The sequence below is a fragment of the Strix uralensis genome, chromosome 1 (genome assembly GCF_047716275.1).
Source record: "Strix uralensis isolate ZFMK-TIS-50842 chromosome 1, bStrUra1, whole genome shotgun sequence".
Taxonomy (NCBI): Eukaryota; Metazoa; Chordata; class Aves; order Strigiformes; family Strigidae; genus Strix; species Strix uralensis.
This window is the reverse complement of record NC_133972.1, coordinates 95,390,047-95,404,797: the sequence shown is the minus strand read 5'-3', so window position 1 is coordinate 95,404,797 and position 14,751 is coordinate 95,390,047. Positions and strand designations below refer to the sequence as shown.

General features: G+C 43.5%; 1 protein-coding gene across 2 annotated transcripts; it reads left to right on the top strand.

Moving 5' to 3' along the window:
* The first annotated feature begins 3,310 nt into the window (after positions 1–3,310).
* ROPN1L (rhophilin associated tail protein 1 like) lies at positions 3,311–13,599 on the top strand. 2 transcript variants are annotated; one of them, XM_074874469.1, is made up of 6 exons: positions 3,311–3,320; positions 5,558–5,715; positions 7,785–7,908; positions 8,070–8,231; positions 10,575–10,750; positions 13,051–13,599. In XM_074874469.1, exons 2-6 carry the CDS (start codon positions 5,585–5,587, stop codon positions 13,112–13,114), a joined length of 657 nt encoding a protein of 218 aa, XP_074730570.1. In that variant the 5' UTR covers positions 3,311–3,320; positions 5,558–5,584; the 3' UTR covers positions 13,115–13,599. The 2 variants fall into 2 exon arrangements, with proteins under 2 accessions (XP_074730570.1, XP_074730561.1); XM_074874460.1 differs by lacking the exon at positions 3,311–3,320 and having other exon boundaries at positions 3,480–5,715.
* Positions 13,600–14,751: the final 1,152 nt, after the last annotated feature.

Below are 14,751 nucleotides of genomic sequence, written 5' to 3'. Positions count from 1 at the left end.
ATGGTATTTCCAGAGGCCAAATACTGTTCCAAAATAGATTGAATGTTTTGAATTCAATATAATACAGAGGGATGGAGCAATGGCAAGATAATTTCACAACTCTGCGCATCAGTTTTGCTGCTTAAATGGTTGCTTGCTGTTACCTCTTGTGGAGTAGTGGTCAGTGCTAAAGCTGCATAGGTGGTTGGTTTTTTTCCCTGTATAAGGAAAAATCAAACATCTAGAGTTGTCTGATATTGTGGGGGTGGGGGCATTTAACCTTACTTGTCTGTATCACTTGGCTTTCAAGGACTGTGTTTCTATTCCTGGAAAATGATCCTAGTTTTACCTAGAGAGAAGAGACTTCCTTGTTGCTTACAAAAACAGCGAACACTGCAAAGCTCATTATTTATTTATATTGAATGGAATTTATGTATCAGAACCCAAATAGTGAAGATCCTCATTGGTGTGCCATGTTCAGCAGGTGCCAAGTGCCTAAAGGCCTGATGAAATTCAGTAAAAAATGAGCTGAATCTAAAAATACTGCTGCATTGGAATGGAGTATACGTGAGATATTGTGGCTAGTTGTGACCAGGAGTCATAGAAGCAAGAAGCAGCATCAGAATTTTGAAGCTGAAATGAGGCAATGCCACTATAAAGCAACAATTATGTCAGTGGATGTACTTTGAAATGCTGTTTATCAGAGTAATCAGTAAAATGCATGGGGGGGGGGGGGGGGGGAGGCACTCAGTGCCTCAGAAGAACCTGAGTTACTTCTTTCACTGAAGCTACACTTGTAGTACCTGTGTCTTCATAGAGTTTGATCAGCTTTTTCTTAACATACTGTCTAGGCCTTACTACCTTTCTGACTTTGGGCCAAGTTTCTCAATATGGTCCATCAGTGTCCCTTTCACTGTGCTTTCTGTGATCTCTCTCTCTTCCTCATTGAAAGGGATTTGTTGACCTAACAGCCACATTACTTACCTGTGTAATCCTGAGTTTCTTAAACAGCCTTGCATTAACCTGCGTATAACTAACAACTGTTGTCACACCACCAACACTTGAAACCAAAGCTGAAGCCTCCCTCCCTCACCTACCTCTTGCTCTTAATTTTACTCACCAACTTTCTCAGAGGTTATTCCTCTTTATTATTTGTTACGCTTAGTCTTCTCCCTTCTATATCCATGAATTACAGTAATCTTTAAGCAGATGTTTTAGTGTAATTGTATGTGAAAAGTATGCAACTTGTAGCTAAAAATTAGTTCCCTGAAGTATAAATGACTTCTTAAAAGGGACTCGATATCCCAATATGCCAGAGTTAAAACAACATGAGTAATTATGCACATAACTTTGTGTGCTGTTAACACAGGAGTAATGAGTAGAAAATGTGCAGTACATCTGGTTCTGCTTATAAATCAGGAGACTCTGTAGTAAGGATGATCGGAACTCATGTAACTGCAGGTTTTTGTCACCCCATCCCGATCCATCCAGTTGTGGGTGTCCATCCTTCTTCCCCCCGCCACCCGCAGTTAAATACGCATTCATCTCCAGCCAGTTGGTGTCAAAGGAGAGAGGAGAGCAATGCCCACACTCCTCTTTCTGTGAAGAGCAATCAGCGTATTCCCCAGAGGGTTTTTTTATTACTTGATGCAGTATGTCTTGTTAATTTTTGTTACATGTAAGCATTTAGGTTAATTTAGTCATGTTTCTATAGATTAAGCATGTTCTGGAGCAGCATGTGATTAATTGGTCTCCTATTTTCCACTTATTTTTCACTCTTACATGAAAATACTAGCCTTTTGCTTTTTCCACCAGTTTGCAATTCATATAACATGTTAAGAATACACAGTTTTTCATGAAATATTTATAGAAAAACTTTCCACCTACATGCTGCTTTTTCTCATAATATGGTCTAGCAGCTTTATGCATGACTTCACTGCGCTGGATCAAATATCTGGAAAAATTGAGGGTATGGCATTTATTTTTTTGAGCATTATTAGGATAGTTCCAAGGGTGTTCAAAGACTGCAGATGGGAGAGAGATGAAACTTTTGCTGTTTAACTGTTATCCCTAGACCCCTTTGAAAAACTGCATTGTGAAATTAATTTAATTAGATTCCATTCTGTAAACCCCTGCAGGATAATGTTTGGTACAGATATTTTTTTTCTGTAGTGTTCCTAATTGTTTTAAAGTATCTACCCATTTAAAGAACAGGTATGTCATGATGTCGAAAGTTTGCTGTTTTCATGTGGCTGCAGGACTACATGAAATACTTGGCCTGTACCGGAGTATTCATGTTTTATGAAAGATTAAGCAATTGTTAAAATGTGTGCTTTTTGTTTTCCAGAGACCACTATTCTAGCTTTGTCCTGCATGTTCATCAATGGGGACATAACGTGGATTAAGAAGGGCTGGCTTCAGATAAGATCGTGTTCTTTTTTCAGTAACTGTTTGGCCTGTTTCAAGCATGTGGCACCAAAGTTTCTTTGGAGCAATGGCTTGTGAAGGCTTTCTGAAGTGAATAATCCTATTACCAAATTCATTGGAGTGCTCGGGCTACTTCGAGCCCTGTCAGAAGAGACAGGAGGGGCACTGCTTTATTATAAAGAGATGCGCTGGTGTGTTTACAGAGGACGCCTTTCAGGTTACCTCCAGTGCTCTTTTTATCGGCAGTGGAAATAGCAGAGGTCTTGTAGTCCTCCACCAAAACTCTGAGGCAGAGAGGGCCCTTTAGGTCCTTGCCGTCCCAGAGCAGGGGGACAGCCCTCGCCGCCTCGTCAGCAGGTGTGGTGCCAGGTTTGGAGCAGCGGGTGCTGAGAAGCAGCGGGCACTGGTGGGGTAGCCCAGCCCGCCAGCGCCATTGCTGAGGCCGAGGCACCCGGTGCTTGTGGCCGAGCTGTCCTTTGAAGCAGCAGCTTCGGGTGAGTAACAGGAATTTGAGGCAATACGTTACCCGGTTTTGGCAGCTCAGGCAATTTGTTCCCCTCTTATCCAAGCCTGGGAAGGAGGTAGGAGAGAGCCGAAGCCAAAAGGAATGTGCCACGCTACCACCGCTCCCCAGGCGGTGCAGCACCGTGGCCGGGGGACACGCTGGGGGGGCCGGCGGGCCCCGGGGACCCAGCGCCCCACCTCCCCGCGACGGGCTCTGCCGCTGACTTAGCGCTGAGGCGCTTCAGGTTTTGTCAGAGGTTTGTAGAAAACGGGTGTTGCTCTTGCATTTCCAGCAACGTTGGCAACAACCCTCTTCCCCCGCCGGGCCCCCGCCTTCCCCGTTAAGCACCCGGGCGGCCTCCCGCCCCTGCCGCGTTGCCGGGGCAGCGGGGCCGCGGAGAGAGGGGCAGGTGAGGCGGCCTGGCCCGCCCGGGCCTCCCCCGAGCCCCGGGTAGCCAGAGGGGGCCCCTCAGGGCCGGCTCGGCGGGTGTTGCCGTTGCGGGGTGGGGGGGGTGAGTGCCCGGGGCCGCTGCCCCGCCGGCCAAGAGCCGTGGGACGGCGGTCGCGGTCCCTCCGGCCGCAGCTTTCCCGGCGCCGGGGCCTGGCGGCGGCCTCCGGAGAAGGGGGAGGAGTGGGGGTGCGTCAGGCGGCTCCTAACAGTTGGGGTGTCCCGGGAGGAGGGGGCGGCGGGGCGAAGCTGGCGGCCCCCCTTTCGGCACCGAGGCCTGTGGGCTGCTAGCGGCAGGGTAGGGCAGGGCACGGCCGCCTCGGCTGCGCGCCCATCCGGCTGGTCTCAGCCCCCAGAGCGCCTGGGGCCAGTTTTGGGTGCGTGAGCAGAAAAATAGAAAATAAGAGCAAATAGGAGGTGGGGGAGATTAGATGACCTTTGTGTTCAGCAAGAGAGCAACCCGTGTTGGAGTACAAGGGGAGTTGGAGTATTGCTGTGGGCTGATGGTGAAAAGCTGCGAAGGCTCTCTGAGCTGAACGCGTTTTCCTTTGCTCATGAGGTGTGTATGTGTGCAGGAGGTTCCCTTCTGAACACCAGAAAACCCTTTTTCACTGTGAGGATGACTGAGCACCCATCCCTGGAGATACTCCAAAGCCATCTGGACACGGCCCTGGACAACTGGCTGTAGGTGCCCTGCTTGAGCAGGGGCGTTGGACCAGAGCATCTCCAGAGGTCCCTGCTAACCTCAGCCCTTCTGTGAGACTCTGTGATTAATGACTTTACTATAGAAAAGCAGGTCTCATGCTTCTTTTTTTCCCCCTAATTTTTCTTTTCTGATTAGTTTTTTTATTCTTTTTTTTTGACTGCTTCCCAAGGACAGGTGCACACTCTTGTCTATTGCTTCCTCAAGGTTTTCCTGTTCTCTAGCTTATCCTGAAATCCGGAACTTTTTGCCTTCAGCATCAGTCCCTTGGCTAGAGCTGCATTCTTGAATCATTACTGGAAGTGGGTGACCAATGTAGCAATTAAATCCACACTCTGAAGACTGTCCCTGATGCAAATTTGCTGCGTTGGAGTAATGAAGACACTGTACCCTGTCAGTGTTTCTCCAGAAGTGAAGTTCTAAGTATGGTTTGATCCTCAAAGGAGCCTTGAGTCACAGTAGTCCCATTGCTCCATCGCTGACTTTTAATTTTTTTGCAGGAGAATTCACATGATAGGGGGAGAAAGCCATCTGCCAGATACTCTTATTTTAATTTTAAAAATTAAAAATAAATCTAAACGTTTAAAGGATGCTGCTGTTACACTGATTTTTACATTGACGCCATTGCTTTCACTGCTCTTCCCTTCTGCAAATAACTAACATTTTTAAATAACTAACATTTTTTCAGATCTTTTTGCTAAATCAGTTTAAGTAGGCTGTAGTTTGTCCTTGAAACGATGAGGAAAGTGCCCAGATTTCCCACCAAATGTGCTCCATTGCTGTAATGGGAGAAGGGCAATACAATAACCTATGGCTGTCCCTTCTTTTGGATCCTGCGGAACAGGATTCCTTGCAACAAATAAGTTATGCCCTGAGACAAGCCTACCTGTAAAGCTATATGAGCAAAGTACAGTGCGTGATTGCAGCACATGTGAATGTTTTGTTCATCACTGTAATTTTTTAATGTGAAGTATGCCAGCAGCACAAATTAGTAACTTTTTGCTACAGTTTTTTGAATATGTGAATGCGGTAGAAACTTGGTAATCTGCATACTCTAGCTTCTCTACCAAACTGACAAGACTCTTCTTGGCTTGCAGTAGTGAGTTGTCAACATCGTTAGCTTTCACGTTGGCATGTGTGGTGTGACTTGTCTGCACTACCTGTTTTACAAATTCATATTGTGGTAGGTTTGAGGAGAAAAATCGATTTAAAACTATCTAAAGTTATCTGTTAAAATAGTAGTTCTCCTTACCCGGAGCTGTGGTTGCTGTCTGAGCTCCAGTCTTTTCTTTGGTGTTACTATCAAGTTTAAGTTGTTGAGGTGCGCAATGCTTGTCTGTTTACCCTTCTGAGTCACTCAGTTCTGCAGTAGCCCCAGCTGTCGAGTAGGGCAGGAGGGAGTTTGGGTACAAGCACTGTTGGCCCCCATGTGCACACACAGCTTTTCATTCACATTTAGCATCTATGAACTGCTGTTTTACTATTATTTCTTTCAGGTCCCTGTAACTGAACACAAACAGACCATGCCTCTTCCAGAAACCATGTTCTGTGCTCAGCAGATCAAAATCCCCCCTGAGCTACCTGATATTCTGAAGCAATTTACTAAAGCTGCTATTAGGACTCAACCTCATGATGTTTTGCAGTGGGCAGCTGCGTAAGTATGATGTTCACATAATGATGTAGTGCTATGCGTATGGACCCACAAAATCTCACTGCTTCTGTTTATTGTACAATGGAGCTGGCTGAGTATTAAATCAACCTGTATATTGCATACACGCTTCTCTGCGTTAATGCAGCATGTGAGCCTTTTAAAAATAGTGTAGTAGATTTATTTTCTGTTTTGCTGAGGTTTAGGGCTGGCATATTTCTAGAATATGTTGATTTCCATACAGAAAAATGCATTGTAATTTTTTTTTTTTGTTATTTCTCTATCCTGAAGACAAACCTTTTCTTAAATTTTTTGTTTTCCTCCTCTCATGTGAGACTTAATTCTTGGAATTTAAAGGAAACCTAGAAAATAGCTTTCTAATTCTTAAGCTTGCTTAAATTTTTTTTTTTCCTGTTTCCAGGAGCAAAATTAAAGGGTCTCCTTAATGTTACTGAAATAGGAAAAGAGCCTGAAAAGTTGCAACTTTTAGGTGATAGTCCACGTGATAGATCTCTCACTGTAAAGTTGATTTAAGAGATTTAAATGTTTATTCTTTCTTTTTTTCTTTTACCTCAACCACTTGCTATCATTTCTTCCTGTCCTACAGTTTGTGTGAATAAGCTCTTAGAAGGGTATCTGTGAGATGTTCTCAGTTGGGGGGATTGGAAAATGGCTGTACCATGTACATGAGGGAGGGGAGGCTGTTAACAAAGCCATGCTGGAGTCTGGCTTGTCCATTAAGAATTAAAAAAACCTTGAAGCTGAATTGCTACAGCTGCAGTGTTGGAGAAAGGTGGTGGGAACATCTTAAAATGGCACAGCGTTTCTTAGGAACATGATGGAGGTGGGGTGAGGCAGACGTCCGGGTGATGGGTGTGCTGGGAGCTTGCCCCAACTGAGCAGTTGGAAGCACCAGCCACCAGGTAGCTTGAGCCTGCTGAGACCTGGGGCTGGCGAGAGCAGGGGCAGCGCAGCACTGCCATGGCCACGCCACCGGCCAGACCCCCGCCTCTGCTTAAAGATTGCACCAGCTCAGTCGGAGGAGCCCCCGCAGATGGATGGGTGACTGCTGCTGGTCGCACATCCCTCTTTCTGGAATATGCTCTGGTGTGAGAGCACCTGGGGTGGAGCACGATCTGGACCTGGGAGCCACGCCAAGCAGAGCAAGGCTGCAGTTTCACACCGCTGCCAGTGTTGTAGTGCTTGTCCCTGTGAATAATCAGATGGGGAAATGGATCTGGCTGAAAAATAGCCCAGGCGTTATACATACATATATACTGTGCATCTATTTGTTGCAGTCATGCTACTTCAGTTCTGCAGTGCTGCTTGCTGTGCATTTTGGCAAGTGTTTGCACAGCATGGGATAGCCTGGGCATGGACATGGGTGACCAGGGCAGATGAGGGAGGACAAATGGAGAAACCCTTAAGTTAGACCTGCTATCGACTGAATGAAAACAAAAGGTGGTGGGGTTTTTTTTCATGGTTTGGATTGCTGACCAGTTATGGCAGAGGTGGTTGCTCTTAAGGTGATGGTAGCCTTATAAATTAAAAGGATGTGCATCTAATTCCCTTTCTGCTCTAGTCGTAAATTTTACTTTGGAGTGGACAGAAGTAACAGAAATGCTGATGAGATAGCTGCAGCGCAAATAGCCAGTTGTGCTTTTCAGGTAGTGTGTGAGGGGAATGTTAAACAAATCAGCCCTAAGGTGCTTATCAGTCAAATGGGAAAAGCCTGCACTTTGGTTTGCAAGCCCACTCTGATGTTAATAAATCACTCTGCCTTTGCCAAGAAAGTTTGAGTATATCATGCACAAAGTAAGTTAAATGCCTTAAGAATTATTAGAATGTCATAAAAAGGAGTGTGTAAAGTCTAAAGATTGTGGTTTCCACTAAAAAGAAAGGTGATATCTGGGCACGGGAAGATGGGAGTTGGGGGGGGGGGGGCAGCTTGCTGAGTGCTGCTGCTCCTGCGCTGGAGCGTGTGGATTCATACACTGAACTGTAAGAGCATTTACTTCTGTGCAGCTTATAACAGCCATGGGCACTGAAGTGTGTTGCTCTTCCCATTCACTTAGGTATTTTTCAGCATTGTCAAAAGGCGAGCCCCTTCCTGTGAAGAAAAGGATTGAAATGCCTTTAGCAACAGAGAAAACAGATGCTGGTTTGACCCCAGGACTCCTTAAAATCTTGCACGAGCAGGTACAAACTGGCCGTTATCAAATGTGGAACGCTGATGCGCTGAGGATGGCTGAGGAGACTGACTGTCAAGTATTTTGATGTATTTTGGGGAGGGACTGTGTGTTCTTAGTTTCATTTTGGCTTTTGGAGTTCTTATTGTGGTACCATGGTTTTGTTTAAAGCTGTCTCCCAAAGGCATGGTGAGTGTTGCAGAACTGAAGGAGAAATGGAAGCACTTGTGCTTGCCAGAAGAGCAGCTGAAAGCTATCCTGCAGTTGGACGACTTCAGTGAGGAGGTGGAATGGATGAAGGTTCTGGCGCTTGGGTGCAGCGTGTTCGGCAGGGTATGTTCACAGCAGGAGCCCTCGTATCCAAATGCGAACGGTCATATACGATCATACGTGAGGTAGACCATAGAACAATTATTGCAAATGGACTTTGGGGAATGCTGATTGCTTTTGCAGCAGCTGGCAAAGTGGCTTGTGTGTTTACTTCTGTTCCTCATCAGCTTTTGGCCAGGGGAGCTTAACCAGAAAGAGGGCTAAGTCCTCAGTTTGCTGGGATGGCAGTAGAAGAGCAAGCATGTCTGCAGGGAGCTCGGACCGTGAGAGAGGATGATAGAGGAATTATGCTTACAGCATCAGTACAAATGTCTGTGGAGGAGGACTAGAGGGAGAAATTAAAATATCAATTTTTAATTGATTGTGTAGTCAATTAAATTTTCACAGAAGCAGTTAATGTTACTAAATCTACATTTAATTCTTTTAATGTCAGTAATAAAATCTCAGCAGAGCATTTCAACAGAATGAGAGATTATAAAATGTACTAAGCTGATGTTCTTAAGTATAGTATTTTTAATGGCTTCTACAGTAGGGAAGAAGGGGTACTGAAAAGAAAATACATGTTAAATAATATTTTGAGAATGTTGCAATATCTGGAAGCCCTGAATGTTAACCTGGCCTGATGATGCAATCATGTATAAGTATTTGTTTATTTTAACTGTATTTCTTGGTTTCAGTCCTCTTACCAATATGATTTTGTAGTTTGGGTCCTTTTCTTCATTTAAAAAAAAGTAACAGCAATGTTACTTATTTAAAAAAAAAAAAAATTTAAACCAAAAACAGAGTCACAGGAACATCATTCTGATGAAGCTAGACAGTCTAAATTTACCTCCATCTATCCATCCTTTCAGATATTAAGTGAATGATTTGATTTCTGCTCTACATATTGAAACCTAAACTTAAGTTTTCTAAACCAGAGAGGAAGATGCACACAAGAAATTTGCATTAACTTTCCTGCAGCTGTAGGTTGTGTTCATAGTTGAATAGGGTCACAGGAAAGATACAAGGGTAGACAAGTATGAGCTTCTTAATAACACCAGTCATCTGAAGTATCTTTCTGCAAAGCACTGACGTGTTTTTACAGCCTTGGAGAAATGACCACACAGGTAGCCTTTCAAAAGTGGCAAAATCAATGTGAATAACTTTGCTGCGCTGTGAGAGCGAGCGAGTGGCAGCTGGGAGAAGCAGGAGCAGGAATGGCAGTAGAGGGGTAGCAAATAGCAGAGGGTAGAGTCTGCCAGCATGTAGGCAGCTGCCTCTCCTTACCCAGAGGGGCCTACTGGGAGAAGAACTGCATTAAGTAAAACTGTTAAGGGATTATAAAATGACATTTCTCTGGCCTGTGTTCTAGATCTTGAACAGGTATTGCATTTATTTTAAATATTGCTGTTCTACTGATAGTAAATACTTATCTTTTTACAAAATCATTGCTTCCTTGTTAATGAAGAGGTAAGGGTAAGCTTTGAAAAAGTTACAGCAAAAATATTACTACTTGAGTTAAACACTTGTGTGATTTCTTTGGGTTTTGTTCCTTTGTTTTAATGGCATCCAACCAGTCCTTGACTCAATGAAGCTCAATGCTGAATTTTTCCACACATTTCCCTGTATAGCTCAGCATGTGTAGGGCACTGGGTTATAGACACTGTATTGAATAAAGGATTTTTCCAAAGTATATTTGGAACTAATACTTTGAGGCATGTTTGTTTTTAAGGGAGCTCAGACATTATTTGGCTTTGACTAAACTGAAATATTTGTGAAATGCTTTTTGCCTCAGTGCTTTTTCTACTAACTACTACAATGGAACTTGCATACAACTAGAGAAACCAGTAAATATCAGCACTCCTAAAAATTAATATCATATAATATTACATCCTAATAAAAATCATCAAACCCATATGAATTTTCTGGGGTTTGTAGATTTGTCTGTCTTAACTGCTGCAGAGAAATCATTTAGATCCATTGAGATAATAAGTAAACACACACATGCAGGCACACACGCATATATATATATCACTAAGTAGAGTGATGTTGGAGCTTTCACAGTAGCAGAACAGAGCAATTTGGCCATACAGGAGACAGGGCTCAGACTACTCGGCTCAATCTTTAAACATCATGGGATTCTGGTATTTCTTTACTCCTGTCTCTACTAGAACTTCATTATCGTTTCCATCCTTGGACCTGCACTGGAGGGTAAATTTGGTGTTGAAAGCTAGGTAACGATGATAAAGCCTTCATCTCCTTTACAGTCACTGTTAGTGGCTTACAGTGTGGATTTTGTCAGGGTATGGAAAGAATGTTCATGGCTCTGATACTGTTCCTCTCATTTCTTGACTGAACCCCCTGCAGTCTTTACTGAGTTCAATGAAACACGCCTGTGAAATCTTAACAAGGGACCCAGAAGGAGGAGCGGCTTGCATTCCCTTTGAAACATTCTCATTCCTCTACTCCTATTTGGCCAGTATCGACGGAGATATACCAGAGGAGAAAACTGAAGCATTCCTCCACAGAATTAAAGAACAAGCGTAAGTAAAAATCTGTGCATAGAATTTTAATGTATGGATCGCCTTTGGTTTCTCCATAAACCTTTAATTTCAAGTGAAGAGTCTTATCTTCCCTTTGGGTGTAGCCATAATGACAGGAGTAAAGGTTGACTAAGGTTATAGTGAAAGTGTACAGAGTTATTTTTTTATTAAGTGGTCAACATCGGGGTTTGAACCGTTAAACGATAAATTATTATTTACCCATCTTAGAAATATTGAAGTCACTACCTGGTGGTATAATTTTTCCTGTAGGAAGCAATTATATACAGGTTGGTATCATCTGCATATTACTGGTACTGGAACCAGCAGCATCTTATGGGCTACTCTTTTGATTTAACATAGATCATAAACCAGAGAGAGAAACTAGGAGTTCCTGCTTGAAGACCGAAGTTTCTATTGTGTTTTGCCTTCTCCCTTGAAATTTTCTTGAGAACACATGTAGCATGCACTTGGTCTTAAATGGTTTGGCGCTTCAATTTTTGTAGTGTTGGCTATGGTAGATTGTCCTTGGAATGCTCTTGGTGTTGGTTGCCTTCTGTGGATATAAAGGACAAAAGCAGGACATAGTCCCACCCAAATACTTCATCCTGTATTGCTATTTGCACCAAGCTGGGGTGGATGGGTACGTGTCTAGTCTGTGCTCCTCTTTCTGCTTGCTCTGAGGTGAGTTTATAGTTTGGTGTCAGTCTTGTCGGTAAGCCATGAATTGATGCGGTTCTTCACAGCAGGAGATGCGTAGGTTAAGCAAAAACCTGGCTGGTTTGCTATCAATGGCAGCTGTGTTCAGGTCTTTTCTGTGCTGTTGTGCAATCTTTGGCTAGCTTCATAATGAAGAGGCAACCCCGTTCTCACCTCTTGACTTCATCAAGTAGTTTGTTAGCAAATTACAGCTTCCCCCAATATTATTAGGAGTCCTTCTTACAGGATTGGATAGAGAATACCCTGTTGATGATCAGTCCATTCAAATGCCACTTTCTGATGTGCTGTCACCATCACTGGCACTCACAGCTTGTTTGTTCTGAATACTTCTGGACACCTGCACTTTATGATGATCAACAAGCTATTTGCATAGTTTGGCTACCTTTTTTCTTGAGCTCATCAGCACTATTCTGTTGCTTTAGACTGATGGCTAATCACATTTTTGTCAACTTCTACAACAGCAAAAACTTGAAATTCACAGGCTTGTACTAACAGCTCTACTAACTAGACCTAACTCATGCTAACTGCTGCAAGTGAAAATCTCAACTCTAATAGACTTTGAATGGTTATGTGAAGTCTTGTGCCCACAAAATTCAGTGTCAAAACCTCTCAACTTTTTAGCAGATGGAAGAAAGGATCCACTGAGAAACTGCATCTATTCCTGCTAGAATTAGCATGGAATTAGCATTAGGAATGTATGAAAATGACAGTGTCTTCAATCCAGCTCTCGGTGATAAACCACCACTCATTTTATCCATAGTTACACATAGGTCATACAAAATGCATTTTATTTTAAACCAATTTAAAAAGATCTGAAACAGGCTTGTCTTCCAAGAGCTGCCTACCAGATTCATCTATCTGGAATTGGTCTTTCTGTCTGTGGTGGGTTGACCCTGGCTGGATGCCAAGGTGCCCACCAAAGCTGCTCTATCACTCCCCTCCTGCTCCAGCGTGGGGTCCTCCACGGGCTGCGGATGGATCTCTGTTCCACTGTTAACCTCCAAGGGCTCCAGGGGCACAGCCTGCCTCACCATGGTCTTCACCATGGGCTGCAGGGGAATCTCTGCTCTGGCGCCTGGAGCATCTCCTCCCCCTCCTTCTTCACTGACCTTGGTGTCTGCAGAGTTGTTTCTCTCGCATATTCTCCCCTCTCCTGCTGCAATTGCAGTTTTCTTTTCCCCCCTTCTTAAATGCGTTATTCCAGAGGTGCTACCACTGTCGCCAATGGGCTCAGCCTTGGCCAGCGGCTCTGCTGGACATGGGGGAAGTTTCTAGCAGCTTCTCACAGAATCCACCCCTGTAGCCCCCCTGCTACCAAAACCTGGCCACACAAACCCCATACACTCTCTTAGATTGCAAAAAGGTCCATGTACGTGGGAGCTCAAAAATGCATGAGCACACAAATGAACTGATTTGGTTTGTCATTGGTTACCAGATTAAAAATTTTTAGTGAGAAAGAATCACTTTTTAATAACACTGCTCTTGCTTGCAATTAATATAACCCTCAAAGGTATCTTGTCCAACGCACTAGGATTTACTATGTTAAAGTATTGTTCTAAAATATTTGGTTTATTCCTTTCCAGTGACCAACAAGCTGGCATGGTGCTGCTCAGAAACTTTCTGACCCAGACCTCAACACTGTTTTGAGGAAGCCTACTCTTCAGCACCAGGTGATAGGGGAAAAAAAAAAAGGCAATAAATATGTGCATGAAAATAATGTGTTCAAAGGACCGTTATTTGCACATTATAATACAAGAAGATCTTCTCTGGCACTTCCTTTCCTTTATCCCACTCTTGAAATTGCCCTTCAGTGGATGTTAATTGAATACATGGTTCTAGTGCTCTCCTGCCTCTCAACTACCTGTGCTCACACCCACGGAGTGGTACCTTCACTCATCCGTTTATATTGAGTAAAAGGTGTTTTTTTATGAATCTCCCTACCTATACTTCATCAGTGATTTTAAGAAGTAAAACACAGAATTAAATTTAGAGAACACTGGACAGCTACAATTGCTGCATTTCTTGTTATGCTCTGGTAGCACTGACACTTTTTTGACTCTTACACAAATACAGCTTGTCTTTTGACTACCCTGTCTGCAAGAACGTGACCTATTAAATGAATAGTTTTACCAAGCCTTACTCCAGAGAACTTCATGAAAACCCTGTGCCTGAGCTGGTAGAAGAAACATCAACTCAAGGAAGGACAGCAATAATTCCCTATTGTTTTCACTCTAATTAGGACCCTTTCAAGAACTTAAGTATCTTTTTACATTCTTACATAGACTTGTCTAAGGATCTGTTTTAAAATATGTCTTGTTTTCTGACCAGAAAATCTACTGCATTTGTCATTTAGGTGAGGAATGCCTGACAGACTTCACTTTGGTTTTGAGTTGAACAGCTGTAGTAGGTACAGAAGTCTAAATCAATCAGAGCTAGACTAAGTATTTAGTGACAGATAATCACACTTAATTGCAGAAGCAATTGAAGTAAGAGACAAGAGACTAGTAGCTACAGTAAGACTGGAGAGATGCCACGGACAGAGGCGGCCAAAACCAGGAGCACGTGGAGTGCCCTCTCCTGGCAACTCGATCAAACAGAAGGAAGTAGTGTAGGAAAGCTGGATCTGCAAGCTTGTTCGTTGAGGTAACAAGCTTGGCTGCTGATGATGTGACTTTGCTGTAGTAGACTGTGTGTGGAATTAACAGGACTAGAAATTGATATAATAAAAGTCTCACTGAAGTTAAGTGGAATCCTCCTGCACACCCTTAACATGTACCTGCATGTCTTAAGTCTTACTGTTTTATCAACCTCTATCACTAGTATTTATATGTTAGACTACAGGATGGGAACTCCTTCTGGTTATTTTGGGAAGGAAATGGGCATGTACCTGGTGTTTGAAAATGGCAGTCAGTAAATGCAGTCCTTGGTGCCTCCCTGCTAGTTTCTGTGGAGAGCTGTATTCTCATCATCTTTGCCAGATGACATTGATCCTAAATTTCTTTAGCATGAGCTTGGGAACAGTAACCTTCCCATTACTGCCCTTTTACCACTAGCTGCAGTTGAAGGTTTTTTAGCCAGTTGGAGAACTCTAAGATCTGCCCTCTCACCTCTGGTACATGCTGTAACTAGGCAGTAGGTGCTGTTTTTCTGGAACATTGCTCCCAGAGGGGACACTGGCAGGTGGGAGGGGAGCTCTTTTCATGCCTTTTCCGTTTGCACTTGGTCCTAGACTCCAGGGATTAGCTCTGTTCTATATCCACTAATTATGGGCCAGGAAGGCAAAT

Coding starts and splice junctions, on each gene's coding strand:
- ROPN1L (XM_074874460.1), top strand. CDS start 5,489: ATGTGCACACACAGCTTTTCATTCACATTTAGCATCTATGAACTGCTG. Junction 7,909..8,069: donor TTAAAATCTTGCACGAGCAG/GTACAAACTGGC, acceptor TTTTGTTTAAAG/CTGTCTCCCAAAGGCATGGT. Junction 8,232..10,574: donor GGTGCAGCGTGTTCGGCAGG/GTATGTTCACAG, acceptor AACCCCCTGCAG/TCTTTACTGAGTTCAATGAA.